The sequence below is a fragment of the Crinia signifera genome, chromosome 1 (genome assembly GCF_055691185.1).
Source record: "Crinia signifera chromosome 1, ASM5569118v1, whole genome shotgun sequence".
In the NCBI taxonomy this organism is placed as follows: domain Eukaryota; kingdom Metazoa; phylum Chordata; class Amphibia; order Anura; family Myobatrachidae; genus Crinia; species Crinia signifera.
The window spans coordinates 201,708,173-201,727,364 of NC_139217.1; the positions used below are offsets into that span (position 1 = coordinate 201,708,173).

Genomic DNA, 19,192 nt, shown 5'->3' on the forward strand with positions numbered 1-19,192 from the left:
TAACATTTGGGGGTGGGGGAGCATTAAGGTAACATTTAAATAGAGAAGTTTCCCCAAGTATCTGTCTACAATTGTGGCCAATTATCATGCCATGTTAAACTGATCTCACATACAGATCGGCATTTTTTGTCAATGAATGAAAAATATCAAAAAGGAAGTTCACTTGTGGCATCTGAATTAATTGGACAACATACGACATGTGGGCCACAAAGATTTCCTTTTATTCCCTCCTTAAATCTAGCAATTATTAGGTGGCCAGGTTTCATTTATCCCAACACAACAGTAAGTATAAGGGGCATATTCAATCCAGGATCAAGGCTGTCGATCCCTCCTGACAGCCGTGATCCTGGCCCGTTTGCCTTTTGAGCGACAGGTGAACGACATGCGGGATTCAATGCCCAGTCTGCCGATCGGTGCAAACGGGGCGTAGCCGCGAAAACGGACATGTATTGTCGATCTGCGACCGGGATCGCGACAATCCACTGCCGTTATCGGCAGAACGGGCCCGACAGCTTTTAAAGTCGGGCCCGTTCTGCCATGATCCCGCTTCAATGTTACCGCTAAAGACAGCATTGAATAGGAAGCCGCCGCTATTTCCCCCATCGGGAATAGCGGCGGCACATTGAATACCCCCCTAAGAATGGGTCACATTCAAAACAATAGCTTTTAGATAAGAGCAATTCATGAAAGTTCCAAAATAACCCAACAAAACGCAAATAGGTGATGAATGTTTTCACAGAAACATTTTCTGAAAATAGCTTTTACACAAGCAAGTGGCACATGTAAGCATCTACTGATGAAAGCAGGCACCCACATGCAAAAAAAAAAAACGTAATTTATTTTAAAAAGAACAATATTAATCAAAGAAAACTAAGAAAGATTTTTTTTAAAAAGTGTACTTAGAAAATCAGTCTCCATTGTGCGGTACTCCTTTGTGCTGAACAAGCTTTTACCAGACCTTTTGCATCTTGCAAGAATATATGACCAAATCTACAGGAAAGTTCATTTTAGGGGGAATTGACAATTTATTTTCTACAAAAGTGGTTGTAGCCAGCATTGTGTAGTATATATGTAAGTATTTAGTACACATAAGTAAAGATGCACCGGGGATGGGTCCTGGGTCAGGTTTGTGGGTCGCACAAAAAAAAAAAAAACAACCTGTGACCAACTTAGTTATAATAAACAATTAAGTAATAGGTTTTTCTATCAATTCTGGTAGAAAGAAATGCGAGCTTACTCATGCTGACACCTTATTGGATCCATTTTGTAGCATCGCAACACTTTCTAAGAACAATTACTCCTATTGGTTTGGAGTTGAAGAAATCTCCTTATCTTTATTTAGCTATAAATTCACTGTGGTGAACTGCATTATATTGTATATAAAGTTATCTTTCCAGTGATATGCTTCACACACATTTTCAAGTGGTTTCCACAATTTTTTCCACTAGTGTAAGGAGTAGTTTCTGCACTCCACAACTGTGAACTATACCAGTTTCCACACTTCACTTACCACTCTTTTTACAATTAGAAGGTTGGCTCGCTCAGAAGCAAGCATTACCCCATCTATTCTTAGTTTTATGGCTGCACTTACAGATGGGTCTTTACCCATCTTGGCAGGGGATGGCGCTGGCGTCGCCAGCCGCCATCCCCCGCCAGCGCCATGGCGATCGTGAGAAGGGGGCGCGCGCGTCCCCTTCCGACGGCGCTTCCATAAGTTTCCCCGGGTCCCCGCCGGCTTGCCGGCGGTAACCCGGGGTCCCCGCCGCCTGCCTGCACCCCCCTAACCCCCCCCTAACCCTGTCCGTCTCCCTGAGGCGGAGACGGACAGGGTTTCCGTCGCGCTAGCGACGGAGACTGAGACGCGCGTGCGCGTGAGACGCACGCGCGTCTCAGTTTTCTCGCTGGCGAGGCTGCTGGCGGGTCGCCAGCGCGTACGTTCTGGCGACCCGCCAGCAAGGATGGGACCTGCCCCATCTGTATATGGTCTACAGTGCAACTGCATAGTAGTATTATCCAGAACAAAGATTAAAAGGTTCAAACCCCAAAATTAACATAACTAACCAAAAACACAACAGATTAAAACTGCCTGAGAAAAATCTAATGAATTTATGCATGATTAAAAGGTTCAAACCCCAAAATTAACATAACTAACCAAAAACACAACAGATTAAAACTGCCTGAGAAAAATCTAATGAATTTATGCATGAGGTGGCAAATGGGTACACTTGTGCAGATAGTGTTTTACACATTACACTATGGGCGTGATTCACCAAACTAAAAATGCCGTAAAAACCCAGTTTTCGGGGGTTTTACCGCATTTTCATATGCAGCAAAGCCCCACCACTGGGGCTTCGCTGCAGGGGGTTACACCAGTTCTATATGGCGTAACCCCATGGACGCCTATGGGCTTCCTTTCGCGTCCCCCGCGCCCCCCCCCCCCCCCCGATCCGCGATGCCCTCCCTCACCTGTGTCAGGGCAGCCTCCTGCTGTGCTGCTCGGACCAGTGATCTCCTCCCTGCCCAGCTTCCGGGTGCAGGGAGGAGGAAAAGGAGTCCTCACACAGCTGGATAATGGTTCAGGGAGGGAGGAGGAACCCGCAGCACATCGCCGGCCATTGCTTTTGTTACTGCATATGCGATTATTAAAAATGCGAATGCCGGCGATGTGCTGCGGGAGTTATTAGAGAATCCCGCCCTATGTGTTTTCAGAAATTACATTTAACCCTTTGAGTGCCAAGTGAATTGGTCAAAATAGGAGTGAAAATTGGCAAGCAAAAATTTGTATTCATCATAATGACCTGTAATGTTATTTAGGAAATATCTTTTTTTTTTTTACATTTTTATTTGAATTTATCTAAAAAATGTGAGCGATGCTGGCATTTTTAGCGGATATTTTGAACATCTCTGACAGAGATCACCTCCTTGTCTACTAATCATTTTAAAATAGCAGCTCACCTGGTTCCGAGTCAGAGTTACCAGTGGAAGGCTGACAAAAGCTGGATGGCATGAATACATTGTTCTTTGTCACTGCAGATAAAAAAAAATTAATCATACATTTTATATATTAGTTTAAGCACCCCAGGAAATAAACATAAAACAGGTACAGACCAACACAAGTGAAGGACAAAATAAGCATAGTTTCCCCGGGGAGAACTAAATACCAGTGAAGAAAACCTTATAAGAATTACATTGATTATTGCAGAATAGTGAAAATGGTGGCATGTTAATACATGCAATAATATCAGTATCTGACTGGTCTGGCAATGATCTCCTGGGTCCCAATGCCCTAGCGGTGCAGGGACTGACACAGCTGCAATACAACTAAGTTAATGGGTGGTCAAGAATGAATTAGGATATGAAGTGATAGGGTCATTCCATGTCAAATCATCACAACTTCCAACCCAACCGTCACAGATTTACATGAAATTTGGTAGGATGACAGATGACAAAGTTACATTCATATGTAAAAATTTTAGCCCTCAGTGATACTGTTCATGCAATAAGGTTGCAAACATGACAACAATTTGTAAAATGTATTCTTGCAATGTCAACTTAAAATTAAACATAACTTTTCTTCTAATTGTGGTAATTTAGGAGGTTTCTTTTGGATGGGACACAAAATAAATTTCATTCATTGTTCCATTTCCTTACATTGGTAGGGTTTGAGTGTCAAAACTGCATACTGGTTGCAGTCTTGGTCTGCTTCCACTGATGCCCACCCCTCAGTAGTGACCCAGACTAAACTGTGGGACTCCGCCATCACCCTATCTTTAGTCAGGAAACAGACAATGAATAGAACTTCAAACAGGCTCTTAAGACCCACTTCTTCACCAAACGCAGCAAACTGTCCTTCTAAGCTTCTGTTCCTCGCCCTGTCTACCCCTCCGGTGTCACCCCTGTCTGTCTGCCCCCCCCTTTTAGAATGTAAGCTCTCACAAGCAGGGACCTCTTACCTCATGTGCTTATCCTTTCTTACTTCAGCAGCCTTCGACTGCACCAAAGCACGCTGTTTGCTGCCACCTGGATACTTATGTAGCAGCAATCGGCTGATGTTCCTATAATCATTTACCCTGTATTTGTCCTGTATGGTCTTCAACTGTAAGTTACTGTTTTCCACTTTGATTATGTGTACTCTGTAACTGGGCGCTGCAGAACCCTTGTGGCGCCATATAAATAAAGGATAATAATATACATATACTGTATAGCTAGGAAGGGGGGAGGTGTTGTCTATGAATGTCCACTTAGAATGGAGAGGAAAGGTACTAGGAAAAGAATATTACTAGGCACACTCCCTCCATGGCTTGATCGTGCCTTTTCTGTCAGCACTGGGCCACTTGCCATGCACTTTCCCCTGGGCTAAATTAGTTTACCAATGTTTGGGTCAGATACCAAACTGCACACAATAACAATAGTGCAAAGGTAACACTAATATGTTACTTTTGCACTATTGCATTTGTGAAACTGCAGAATGTGAATATGGGAAAGAAGCTAAAGAAGAAGAAGAAGGATGAGCAGCATGGAGAAGTGGGAGCAATATAAACAAAGAGAAGGGTGGGAGCTGAGTGAAGTAGTAAGGGAGCAGAGCAGGACAAAGAAAGACAAGCAGCATGCAGAAGACAATAGGAACAAGATGGAAAAAGCCAATAGCACAGAGGGAGAAACAAAGAGATGGAGTCAGATATAGAATGGAGGAAAAGAACAACATGGTAGGAACAGGATATAGGAGAATGTTAGAAAAGTAGTGTAATGGTGACAACCCTTACAACCAAAAGATTATATTAATAGGTTACTGAAAGTTGTGTATTTTTGCCAAAATGATCCCATCCCTTGCAGTTCTGCACTTTTGTTTTATCATGCATAGGATTTAATTAACTATGAATGTCTACTTTTAGCAGACACATCACCATAACTGTATACGAGATGAAAACATACTAAGCCAGATGCACCAGACCCACTACACTCAGTTTTTGTTTTGAGCTCCACTAGTCCTTTTAGGATTAAATACATTTATTCTGCTTTAATGCCGATTGAATGGGATACAATATGGTCTAACATTGCCAATAAATAGGAGATTGATATTCATACTTCAGCCACACAACTAAACATATGGAAAAAACACAAAAAAAATTATCCATTCAGCCATGCTCCAAGAAGTGCACATAAAAATGGTGCATTGTGCATATGTTTCTCAATCAAAAAGGAAATCGTTCATCAATCTGGGATTGAGCCTGAAATGTAATAGTACAAATTCTTCCTTTAATGATTTGTGGGATTGTGGTATACTCAGAAAGTTTTGGGAAAAGGTAATGATGAATGTCATCTTCCTTTAACAAAAGACCCAGGTACTTCTGTAGTTTCACGGCTCCAGCATCGTGGGCGAGCGAAGTACTACAGAAGTACCAAGACCCATTAGTCATGTTAATTACAAATGTTGCTTACTGGAATTTACAAGGGCGTAAGGCTGAACTAGTTCCCTTTTAAACGATTGTTGTGACGGTGGCAAAAAAAAAAGTAATTGTGGTGTCGCTGGACGACTTCCCCCCTCCTTTTTTGTCTTCAGTTAATGTGGCTTTTCTGCAATTGCTATATATGGATAGAAGGCCAACCAGAAATTTAAACTGGAGCTCAACACTTCCAAAACAAAAAAGGGGAATATATATATTGATAAACAAGCTCATACTCATAAAATATTAACTACTGTTATTTTTATTTTTGTTATTAATGTTTTTGTTTTTAATGGCTTGATTTATGCGATTTGTATGGAAACATATCTTTTTGTGAACAGATCACTATTTTCATATAGGATATTGCTTTGTATACAATTAACTCACAAAATAAATAAAAAAAAAAAAAAAAAAAAGCATGGAAACACTTAAAAAGGGTTTGATTTTGGTGCATCTCATATACAAGCAGTTTTGGTGGCTTAGGAAATTATGGTGCATGTTGCAAGCTTTCAAAAACAATTTTTTTTACGATATTAGGATATAGTTGGCTTTCCTACTCTACACTTTATATCAGTGCCTTTGTACAATGGCCCTTATTCTGGTTGGTGCGGTAATGTCCGCGTGCATTTGTGCCGCCGATGTTTTGTGTCTGCGCATGTGCGAACGGGACGCACGGCCAAATTCCGCATGAAATGTGTACACTACGAACAGGGGGTGGAGAGGGGCGTGAAGGGCTGTTTGGGCTCATTACCATATGTTTACACCCCGCGTTTCATGGGCGTTCCCATGCAAACGCTGGGCGTACGTATGGTAATGCGGCCGTGCCGCACGTGTAGGGGGCGGACATATGACATTGCCGGATGTCAGCTGCCCGCCCAGATCCCTGCTTTTGCACGGAGAAATGCCCGTGTGGTCTGAGGTTGCAGGAGCTAGCGGACCGCTCGGTCCTGCATTCCATGTTCTGCGACCATCGAATGATGGGGGAGGTTCCAAGAGATGGAGGAGGTGTATCCGTAAGAAATTAACTCGTGCTCCGTGCGGTCAGCGGATTACCGCATTCGGACGGAGTGAGCGATTCGTACGAAAGGCGGGGTTTAGGACACACGGTCCTGGCCGCATATTCGGCTCCGGCCGCACCGACCAGAATAAGGCCCAATGTGAGGTGAGAAACGTCCGTATTGTGTGTGGAAAAGTTTTTAAGACCGTGGTTAGTATTCCTGACTCACACAGCTGCGACCATGGCGCATATATATATATATATGTGGAGGTACCTTGTGGCCTTTTTGGGGGTCCCCAAGGAAGGAGGCGGCACTCAGTTGGCTTAGCTATTTAAAGCATTTTTATGGTGCAGTAGACAAACATTGATTAAATATCGATAGCAAACATCGTCCTGCTATGCTAGATAAAGGGATTTTTGTAAGAACTTACCGTTCGAATCCCTTTCTCTGATATGGTCCTGGTGACACAGCTCAACACTGGGATGTAGGAGGGTCCGAAGGAGCCAGGCACCTATCCTAAAGCTTTAGAGGGTAGGCTCCTCCCCTACTGCATCCCTGGACTCTTCAGTTCAACTTTCAAAGCCACTGGAATACATTAACTCAGTACAAACACCTGCACATTATCTGCACATTTTATAACAGAAACTGTTAACTTTTAACCATTTTAACATGAACATCATGAAATTCTGGCATACTTACTGAGCGTAAGGGAGGGATCGCTGTGTCACCAGGACCATATCAGAGAAAGGGATTCGAACGGTAAGTTCTTACAAAAATCCCTTTTTCTCTTTCAATGGTCCTGGTGACACAGCTCAACACTGGGACGTTCCAGAGCCGGTCCTTTGGGAGGGTACGCTCAGGTCTGCAGCTCTCAGCACTGCTCGCCCGAATGATGCGTCCTCCGACGCGAACTCATGGAATCTATAGAATTTGGCAAATGTGTGAACAGATGACCAAGTGGCAGCTCTGCAAACCTGCTCTGCTGTGGCCCCATGTCGAACCGCCCAAGAGGTGGCAACTGACCTGGTGGTATGCGCATTTATTTTGGCCGGTACTGGTCTACCCACTTTGGTGTAAGCAAAGGCTATCATAGACCGCAACCACCTAGCAATAGTCTGCTTAGATGCAGGCCAACCAATTTTGTGTACGTCATACAATACCAACAATGTGTCAGTCTTCCTGACACTCTTCACTCTGTCCACATATATGCGTAAGGCACGCACAACATCCAAAGTTCTCAATTTGTCCCTTTTCTTAGAACCCTCTGGGGGTTGAAACACAGGTAGAACAATCTCCTGATTTAAATGGAAGGTAGATACCACCTTCGGTAAAAACTGAGGCACTGTTCTTAAAACAGCCCTGTCCTCATGAAAAATTAAGAAGGGAGATTTACATGATAAAGCTCCCAACTCTGAAACTCTTTTAGCAGATGCTACTGCTAACAAAAATACTAGCTTCCACGTAAGAAACTTAAAGTCAGCCGACCTTAAAGGTTCAAAAGGTGCCTTTTGAAGGCATTCCAAAACCAGTGATAGATCCCAAGGAGCTACTGGTTGCTTGTATGGAGGCTTCAACCTGGATACTCCTTGTAAAAAAGTTTGAATTTCCGGCAAAATGGCTATCTTTTTCTGGAAATAGATGGACAAGGCCGAGATCTGCACCTTCAGTGACTGAAGGCTTAGGCCCGATGAAAAACCATCTTGTAAGAATTCCATCATTCTTGATAGCTTAAAATGAGATGTATGAGCCTTTCTTCTCTCACACCATCGAATGTAAGTCTTCCAGACTCTATAATAATTTGCCGAAGATACAGCTTTTCTGGCCTTTATCATCGTCTGTACTACTGCGTCAGAAAACCCTTTTCTTTTTAAAATGATGGTTTCAATAGCCAGGCCGTCAAAATCAATCGATCTGAATCCAGGTGATTGAATGGGCCTTGTCTTAGAAGGTCTGGTCTCAGAGGTAGACGCCATGAGTCCACAGACAACCTCTGAAGCCTCGAGTACCAGGATCTCCTTGGCCAATCTGGGGCCACTAAGATCACTGGAACCTTCTGCCCTTGTATTTTCTTTAGAAGTCTCGGTAACATTGGTACAGGTGGGAATGCATAAAGGAGATCTCCCTGCCAGTGAATAGTCATGGCATCCACTGCCTCCGCTAGTGGATCCCTTGTTCTGGCATAGAACCTGGGCACTTGACGGTTGATCCTGGATGCCATCAGGTCCACATCCGGAGTTCCCCACCTCGAAGTGATTTGGTGAAACACCTGAGGGTGTAAGCTCCATTCCCCTTCCTTGAGCTCCTCCCTGCTCAGGAAGTCGGCTTCTATATTCTCTATCCCCGGGATGAATATAGCCGATACAGCTGGAACATTCTGTTCCGCCCATAGGAAGATTCTGGACACCTCCCACATGGCCAATCTGCTGCGTGTACCTCCCTGGTGATTCAGATACGCCACAGCTGTGGCATTGTCGGTCTGAATCCTCAAAGGGAGGTTCTGTAACCTGTCTCCCGCCAAGGAAATCACTTTCCAGACAGCTCTCAGCTCCAAGATGTTGATTGGTAACGCTGATTCCTCTGCCGTCCACAGGCCCTGAAGCCTGAGATCCAGGACTACTGCCCCCCAGCCCCTGAGACTGGCGTCGGTAGTTACTATCAACCAGTCCCAGGTCTGTAATGACCGACCCCACTGAAGTGAATCTATTTCTGTCCACCACTTCAAGGATTCTCGGGTGTCCGAAGACAGCACTATCATCTCGGATTTCATGGTCAAAGTGTTTCCTGACCAGGCTGACAAGATGTTCCATTGGAACCTCCGAGAGTGGAACCTGGCAAATTGAAGCGTCTCGAATGACGCCACCATCTTCCCCAGAAGCTTGAGGCACCTCCATACTGAAATGCTCTGAGCCCTGAGAATCTCCTGGACTAGGGTGACCAGATCCCTGGCCTTTACCTCCGTGAGGAATACCCGATGAAGATGGGTGTCTAGTATGACTCCCAGGAATTGGAGCCTTTGCGACGGTACCAACTGAGATTTTTGCAAATTTAAAATCCAGCCGTGAGCCTGCAAAAAACTGATGGCCTCTGCCAAATGACTCTGCAGCAAGACTGCTGACTCTGCTTTGAACAGGAGATCGTCCAAATAGGGTATGACTGTGATTCCCCTGAGCCTCAGCACCGCCGCCATTACTGACATTATCTTTGTGAATACCCTTGGCGCGGTTGCTAGCCCAAAGGGTAACGCCCGGAATTGTAAATGCAGGTCTCCTATGGCAAACCTCAATAAGGTCTGATGCTCCGGGTGTATAGGAACGTGCAAATATGCGTCCTGGACATCCATGGACGCCAAAAATTCTCCCTGGTCCAGACTCAGGAGTACTGACCGTAGGGACTCCATTTTGAAATGGTCTACCCATAAATGAACATTTAGGGATTTCAAATTTAGTATTGGTCTGAAAGACCCGTCTGGTTTGGGCACCAGGAACAGCGTGGAGTAAAAGCCTTTCTTCCACTCTGCCCTGGGGACTGGTGTAACCACCCCTTTCTCCAAAAGGGAGTGAGCTGCTCTCACAAGAGCTGTACGAAGCCGTGCCTCCTTTGGTAAGGATGTGGGGATGAACCTCTTCGGAGGCGGCCCTCTGTAAGGGATTTTGTAACCCTGTGTTATAATATCTAACACCCAGGCATCCTGGCCTAAAGCAGTCCAAGCGTCCCTGAAGAGTGTGAGACGCCCCCCCACTTTTGTCACTGTCGGGCGAAGCCCCTGACAGTCATGCAGAGGGTTTATCCTCTCCCTTTGTGGCTGGCTTCTTGTGAAAAGAGCCAAATTTTGACTTCTGTGTCTTGCCTCTAGAGGACTGAAACCTTCCCCTGAAAGACTGTCCTCGAAAGGACGCACCACCTCTAGGGGAGGGCCGAAAGGACGGCTTAAAAGCAGAAAATCTTGACATCTGCTTTGCTGAGGCCGGCAGGAATGTACTTTTGCCGCCCGTGGCCTGTTTTATAATCTCCTCTAGCTCGGTACCAAAGAGTACCTTTCCTTTGAAGGCTAATGTTTCCAGAGCCTTCTTGGACTCATTATCTGCTTCCCAGGCTTTAAGCCAAAGCACTCTCCTGGCATTAATGGAGACTGTGGACACTCTGGTAGCCATTTTAATAGCTTCCTCCTCTGCTTCCACTGCATATTCTGCTGCTGCCTTAATCTTTTCTGCAAGCAGTAATGCACCAGGGTCAGCCTGCAGCACGGTGCATAATTCACCAGCCCACTCTATCATGGCCTTAGAGACCCAGGTTGAAGCAATAAGGGGCCTTAAGGTAAACCCCACCCCTTCAAAGATAGCTTTGAGGTTTCCCTCCAGCTTTTTATCCACAAAATCTTTGAAAGCTGCACCGCCCTGTACTGGTAATACAGTAGCCTTGGACAAACGTGCCACTGAAGCATCCACCACTGGGACCTTTTCCCAGAGCTCCGCATGAGACTCTGGCATGGGGTACAGACTAAGGAATCGCTTAGGCATCTGAAGCCTCTTATCAGGAGTTTTCCAAGCTCCTTCTAATAATTCCTGTAACCCCTCATCTGAAGGAAAAGTAACAGCCTCCTTCCGCTGTCGCTTAAAAACACCCTTAACAGGAGTCTTATCCTCCACAGTCAGCTTTAAAGCCTGCTTCACAGCTACAATGAGATCCTCTATACCAGCAGCAGAGTTCTCTTCCAGATCATCACCCTGATCCCAGGGGATGTCATTATACTCTCCTTCCTCTTCATCTACCACAGTAGTTAAAGCATAAGACCTTCTAGGGGTCCCTGCCACATCATCCATTTTGTCCAGCATTTCACTGAACCTGTTAATCCCTTTTGCAGTATCCTGCATCACCTGAATCAGTGCAGGATCTGCCTGGGTAAGAGGCAAGGAGCCAGACGACTGCTGAGATGATGGCATAGGTCTCTGTGATTCTACCAGCCCATCACTCTGCCTGTCCAAAAGCTGCACCAAAGCGTTTACTGACCTGCCTAGGGCCCTGGCCCACGCAGGTTCCATATGCTCTGCCCTATGGGGATCGCTGCCCATGGGTCTCACATCAGCGCAAGTAATACATAAGCCCCCCTTGGCCATCTGCTCAGGGACAAACTTTTGTGTGCAAACATTGCACGCGCTCAGTGCATTAAGGGCTCCCTCCCCCAAAACCACAGCCTGATGCTCAGACATGATGCAAGTGATAATTGTATATCTAACAGTATACACAGTGCAAACAATTGTACAAGCGCTTATACAAAGTCAATGCACCCAGTCACTTAGCTGTCTGTAGGTTTCTCTGCGGGGAAGCGATGCCCAGGAAATCCAAGTCACTCTGCCAGGATCAATTCGCCAGCTCAGCTCCGCTGCAAGCGTTCTGAAAGGCGCCAAAGTCAGAGTGAAGGAAGAGACCAAAGTCCCTGCTGCTGCGGGGTCCGTGACCTTTTGGCGCCAACCACCCCCAGCTAGCCGCTCCTTAGGTAGGATTTCCTTGTTCCAGTGCCTCCCCCTCAAATGGGGACCACTTGGAACATGCCTGTCACAGCGCTGCTGTCCTCTCAGTCAGGAGCTCAGCGTGTAAGCTCCGCATAAAATGGCCGCCGCCATCACGGAGCGCCTGTCCCCCATGATCCCCACCTAACTGTGGAGCCGGTTTCAGGCAGCTCCGGAGCCCAGGCAGCCTCTTAATAGAGGCTATGAGCGCAGCACAGGGAGACCAGACAGCGTCTACCCTGTGCACAGATAGCTGACAGGACGCGCTTCTGTCAGCTCCTGCTGCGCTAGCAGTGTGAGGATTCACTATGAAAATCCTCACACTGTGCCTACCTAGCTAGGGTAATAGTTAATAAAATAATAAAAATCCCCTAACTACTCTAATTCTTCGGCTGCTCCTGCAGCCCTTTAGAATAGCACCCACTCCAGTGGGCACCTAACACGAACTGAAGAGTCCAGGGATGCAGTAGGGGAGGAGCCTACCCTCTAAAGCTTTAGGATAGGTGCCTGGCTCCTTCGGACCCTCCTACATCCCAGTGTTGAGCTGTGTCACCAGGACCATTGAAAGAGAAAGATAGGAGATAGAGATATATATATATATCTCTATCTCATCCCTCCTGTTCTCACAGCACCCTTCTTGCATTTCAATTACAGCTCTTATTCACCTACAATCTATACCTGCATCTCTTCTCACCCACTTCCCTGTACATCAGCTGTATTGTGTACCAAGATTTGTGCTGTTAATTGTGCTCTGTATTTGATCTTCTGTCACTGTTATGTCTAGTTCTGTATACCCTGTACTGTTCTATTGTGTTCTATATGTACGGCACTGCATCATACCACTTGTGGCGCCTTATAAATAAAAAAATTATATTATAATATATATATATTTTTTTTTTTTAGTACATTTATTATTAATATTTTTCAAACACATACACAACACCCAATTCCAACTAAATTGACAACTTTTTTTACCTGACTGGGAAGGAGGGAACTGAGAGAAGGAGGACGTTCGCTCTCTTTTTGGTGGAGGGCAGTAACTCCCATCCTCTCTGTCAGAATCTAAGTTAGGAAAAAAATTCAAGTCAATATAGCAATTTAACTAGAGAAACCTTAAGTCAACATAATTGACAAGATTCTCTCATTACCTTCTCCAAGCTCTGGACTAGATCCATCTGCAGACCTCTGCAACGGAAGAAAAACATTCATTAACAAAAAAAAAAAAAAAAAGAGAAGACACACACTAAGGATTTCCTGAATATAGTCCTTTTTCTTGACTCAAGGAACTTTAGGAAAGCCTAAAGTAGGAACAGTTAAACTCTACTGGGCAGAACTAGCAAGTACTGGAGTAGATGTGTGAAGCAGTGATAAGGGAGAAGTGATAAAGCCTGGTACATACTGTGTATGCCTCCGAGCGATGTGCGGTGCCACATGTCGCTATCGACCGCTACTTAGGTCAGTGCATGCAGTCAAAATCCAGTCAAATTGCTTAGCAAGTGACTGCAAATCTCTCTGTGTGTACAGAATGAGCGATAGTGATGACGACCTACATCATCCTGAACCAATTTCCTGCCCTTTTTTTTTTTTTTAAGTAAAATTGCTCATTACACATTGCTGCATGTGTATGTGCGTGCTCTCTATGGCCCTTATTCTGATCGGTGCGGATATTCCCGCATTCTTACGGAGCGGTCCGCACGCAACGGTGTTCTGCCGCGTGCGGCCATCGTCCGTAGAAACGCCCACGGGTCCTCCGCATTCGGACGGACTCACTCTTTAAGAACAGGGCGTGTTTACGGACGACATACAAACCATGCGTGTGCGGGAGAAACACTCAGATTCTGCACGGTATTACAGAGTATTACAGAGTATGCTCGGGAATACCGCATCCGAACGGGAGCCAAGCGGTGCTACCGCCCGTAAGCGGAGTATTTACGCCAAACAACCCACTATTATGTATCTTCTGCAATACATCACATGACCCACTTATTCAATTACCTATCCTCATAAAAAACTTCTTATTTGGAATTGGAATCAATTAGATGCCAATATATCCTTACAAGCATGCCTAACACATGCATTGCACACATTAACCCTTACAGCAATTGAAGTGCAATGGTTTCAATTAAAGCACTGACAAGCGTCCTATTAGTGAGTAATGAGTAAAGGAGTCGATTCTATTGGGTTCAGGTGTTAATGCTTGTAGTCATTAGGCGTACGTTCGCCTACCGCATGAACGAGTGGTGTCCGCAAAGCAATAGTACACTTGTGGACACCGCACATTTCTTCCCTTTTTGATCGCGTGCATTCGGAGTGGTATCCGAATGTACGCCCCCCAACATAAGTGTACTCCCCCGTGTCCGCCCATGTTTCCGCCCCGTTTTGCCCACTTTGAAACTACGCCCATGTGTCATTCCGCATGACGCCCATAATACGCCCATATTTCCCGACTGATTGCGGGGAACAGTTTGGGACGGGATTTGGCCGAACTGGTACGGAGTCAAGGCCTGGCACATGCGCGTTGCGTTCTCCACGCATGCGCAGACGCCGTAAAGACGCCATCCGAAAGTATGCGGTAAAGTACGCGTCAATCAGAATAAGGGCCTATGGGCGGCCTAGACACCAAGAAATCACTTACTCTAAGTAGCTTAGCAAAACCGCTTAGCACACATTGTAATATTCACTTTGTAAGCATAAAACTCATCTGGAAATGTATTACTCCCTCCTTGTACCTTAGGTTACAGTAATGTCTCCACCTCATTAGCACATGTAGATTGACTACATTATAAAATCAATTTAAAACAAAACATTACCATATGCATGGATAAAGTAAAATTATCTTTAGTTGGGTACATGGCTTAACACACAGAAAATGATGACAGCTTCAGAATGAAATTAAGGGGATATTCAATCCCGGCAGATATTGCCGATCCTTGGAAATATCCCATTTTTTTATTTTAGGAAATATCCCATTTTTACATAGAATACATCAAATTCACATTCGATCTATTCAACGGTCTTTATTTTTTAATCAGTGAAAATGGGCGCCAATTAAAATTAGTGTCCGTTTCCGCAAATGCAAATCTGGGTTTACGAAGAGGCGAGTGAATAGGTGCTGGCTGATATTCCAAACTACTGCAAATATTGGCCAACATGGAGTATCCCCCTTAACAGTCATGCCTAAACTAATGAAAAGCTATCGTCTTAGATCAAACACATTGGAATAACTTTATTTTCCTTACCTTCTGGCCTTTGTCCTTTTGAAACACAAACACGGGAGGTGCTATGGCAGGCTTTTCTGAAGGAAAAAGAAAATATTGTACTTTAATGATGAAGAAGCATCATCATCACACTGCAATACATTTGAAACACACCTAGAGATCAAATAAGTACCAGACATGAAGAGGGAACGCAACTGAAGCTTTAGCACAAAACGTTTCACTGGCACTGGGCAGTTCTCCGGGAGAATAGCCATTGCTGGACTCCCCCCCCCCTTCAATTTCCGTCCCACACAATTAATAACATACTGCCATGCTAATCACCTTTTGATTGAAAAAAAAAAAAAGTTCACTTTTAAAAAACTAAAAGATCCTTACTTACATGTTTTGTGGCATACCTTCCCCCCTAATACTCCTGATGAGATTGGGGGTACATTTACTAAATGTGCGGGTTTTTAAGAAGTGGAGAGGTTGCCCATAGCACTCAATAAGTTTTCAACTATAATCTTCTAGATAAGTAGAATCTGATTGGTTGCTATGGGCAACTCAGGTGCAGTTCTTCTGGCAATGATTTGCCTATGCAATTGCGATTATACGCGAATATGAGCAGAAGCTAACCTGTGTAAAAGGACACCCACAGCACCACATGATTGCAGAAACAGCGCTAACATCATTGTACATCCGGTCACCACGCCGAGGGTCTCTGTGGACACACACAGGCTGATCTCCCGGGATGCACAGGCCTCTCCAGTAGCAAGTGTGACTGCAGATACTAATGTATGCAACACAGAAAATGGTGAACGGCATGACACACCTGCTTTACCACCCTCAAGCGCCAACTTTATGTTAATCACTTTATATGACTAAAATCTCATCGCGACTGCACACGCAAATCACTCGCGGTGTGTGTGCTCGCGGCTCAGATACATGTGCAGTAAGAAAACATCCACCAGTGCAGTATTCAATGCCGGTGCGAGCGGCCGGCGAGGGGGTTAAACTGCGAGGATCACAGAAAACCAGTGATCCTCGCAGTTTAACCCCCGCGCCGGCCGCTCGCACTATGCAACGTTCCGGAGGAATCCTCACCGTCACAGAACGGCGAGGATTCCCCTAAACTGCGAGAGCCGAGGCTAGTGCAGAAAACTCGCTGTAATTAGCCTCGGCTCTCGCAGCTTTTGGAGGCACATTCGCAAATTCCTCCTCGCTCAAAAAACGGAGCGAGGGGGAATTTGCGAATGAGGGGGGTCAGTTGAATACTGACAGGGTGAGTGGTGACTGCGAGCAAAAAGTCCTGCTCGCAGTCACCGCTCGCCCACGGCATTGAATATAAATGTGTATACATAAGCAGATTTGCGACCGCACCCGAATGAGCCTTAAACTGGCCATACACCACTGTGAAGTATCACAGCATTGTATGGTCATGTGACCCTCCTTGAGCCGCCTGGGAACTTCCTTGGATACATCGCACGCAGTCCTTTCACATGTGATGTATCGCATGAGACCCCGTTCGTCCGGCCTCTTGATCCAATGAAGTGCGCACGGAACCACACATCGGATGTCAAACACATTCGATTTGGCCAGATTTCTCTGCCCCATTCATCGGTACCAGGTGACATCAGTCCTCTATCAATAATTTTCAAATAGCCTTGTATGCTTACAAAACACCTTAACATAAAAGGGGGGGGGATGATGGGATTTTTGATTGTCTGCAGCTAGTCAAAAGTGGCAAGCTCTGTCCAACTGTTTCTGCCAATGTTTGTTCCCATTATTTCTCCTGGCCCCTTCCTGAGTTGCGTAGCAGTGATCAGCGAAAAGTCTGGCTTTTGGGGGCCCAAAACAAAGTTTTGCCACATGCTCAATACTTTTACAGTGCATTGGGCATGACAAATATGATAAGTAATGATGCTTTCAGTAAACACTTGTTTACAACAATTGTTATCTTGGTCGAGTCCCCATTACTTAAACGCACCCAATAACAAATGAATTTCCCTTTATGGGTTGATGCAATTGAGGGCAATGCACACAATCAGCCATGGCACATCAACTGTGAAATAACCTGTAAATGATTGCTGCTTAAAAAAAAAAAAAAAAAAACAATTTGGCCAGGATTCTGCACCTCCGGTGGATTGAGACCCTATTACATTTTGCCAAATAACGTCTTCAGTTTTGTTTGCAGTCCCGTACAAAATTCTGCAGGACCAACATAAATGCAGCATGGGTGTGTGTGCACTTGTCATGCCTGCTACAGAAATCATAGAAGAAGGTAATTTAATTGCTATGGAATTATTATTATTATTTTTTTTTAAACCGCAGTACAGGGTATAGCTATTCGAGTGTGGGATAGGAAATGAGATACGGTGAATTCTACAGAAAATCACAGCATCTTTTTTTTTTTTTCATCATACCTCCAGAGCTAGTCTAATTTTATTGAAAATAACAATTTTTTTTTTTTTTTTTTTAAAGGGATAAAAAAAAAAAATCACCAGGACATAAGCCGAAAGCCCTCTGAGAACTAATTAAGCAATTGGAAGTTACCAATTAGCTTAATTAGTATGTAATTACTCATATTCTGAACCAGTGTCCTAGTCCTAGTGTTGGAAGCAGGGTATTTTGTAGCCATGGTAAGCATGTAGTTTGAGTGTGCACCCCGGTGTAACTGTAAATCCCCCCCAGAGCTGGCCACTGGGAGAACAACTTCTAGCAGCCATTTCCCCATTCCAAGGGGAGATCGCTGGGAGCCGAAAAGACCAATAGGACAAGGGAGAATATTTTTTGTCTCCGTGCACTGTAACATTTTCAGCTTTGAAAACCTTTTTTTTTTTTTTTTTTATTATTGGATACCACAGGTATCGGGAGTGTATATATCCATGGTAATAAAAAACTTGGCTCAAGAAAAGCAAGGTTTTTAACCTCCCGTACAATCAAATAGGCCCATATAGTCCAAAAAACAATACAAATAAAAAATATGCAGAGCCAAATTGCAATGCTAATTTAAGTCCCTTTTACAATAGAATATTGCGCCCAAGAGGTCCATATTCATAATTTCTACACGGATGTAATCACAAAAATATGCTGCAGATATAATTCTTACCCTAATGTAAAGGTTGCCAATGACACCTCCTTAAAAGCAGAATTTCAGACTACAAACCTGACCAATAACTAATATTAGTAAGCCTAAAGTACAAACCAGTAACATACCAATATCCAAGCATTATAAATCACAGTATAATCTGGTTACCAATATTTTTGGCCAAATGGGACCGAGGACTGACTACCAAACAGCTGACTCACCTAGGGTATGTTAGTGCAATCAAAATAGGAGCTCTTACATAGATCAATAACAACCTTCCAAATAAACAACTGCAGTTATCTTAAAAAAAAAATAACAAAACCGGTAGCCAGTATCATTATAAAGTACTAGAAATATTCAAAGGATTCTAAAAGTTACAGCTCAGCAAAACTAAAGAATGTTGTAACCATGCTAGGAAATATTTCATGGCAAACTTGCGGTTTGAGGGGGGTTATACAGAGTTCATTGCTGTTGTGCGTATGCGCAATCCTATCGATTATTAAAATTATTGCGCATTGATTGCTGCGCACATACGGAGACTTAGTAAAGAAAATATCTCATCACAAACCTCTCTAAATTTGACAGACAGGAAGTCGGAGTTTGTGGGCGGTAAATAGCCATTTTCTGGGAGTGTCGGCAAAAAATGTGCAGACTTGCCAAGGCATTTTATGTGGCATAATCCCCGACCAGGAACAGCCCGATTCTGTCGCAAGCTTGTGGAAGGGTCAGAGTTACTCACATTTGCACAGACTGGGAAAATCATTACATGGTGGGTGAGTTGCGTATGTATTTGCAGATAATAGTGAATAGCAATCAATTTGCAATTCTATCGCAGATTTGCACAGGGCGAGTTTTTTTTCTGTCTGGGCGGCAGCTATGTACTCTGTCATTTGCAAATTGTAGATGAGCCAACAACTCTTAACCATGCCCATAATCCTGAAATGCATTTGGCCTGTTA

At 44.4% G+C, this 19,192-nt stretch overlaps 1 protein-coding gene across 3 annotated transcripts in view; it reads right to left on the minus strand.

Annotated features, from left to right (window-relative positions):
• The window catches only part of RANBP3 (RAN binding protein 3), a 71,263-nt gene that overhangs the window by 37,898 nt on the left and 14,173 nt on the right, over positions 1 to 19,192 (minus strand). For all 3 annotated transcript variants that reach the window (XM_083179175.1, XM_083179176.1, XM_083179177.1), the window contains exons 2-5: positions 15,189 to 15,244; positions 13,098 to 13,134; positions 12,925 to 13,011; positions 2,956 to 3,027 (exon numbers count right to left, since the gene is read on the minus strand). In XM_083179175.1, the coding sequence (XP_083035301.1) occupies positions 2,956 to 3,027; positions 12,925 to 13,011; positions 13,098 to 13,134; positions 15,189 to 15,244 (252 nt within the window). The remainder of the gene's footprint in view (positions 1 to 2,955; positions 3,028 to 12,924; positions 13,012 to 13,097; positions 13,135 to 15,188; positions 15,245 to 19,192) is intronic.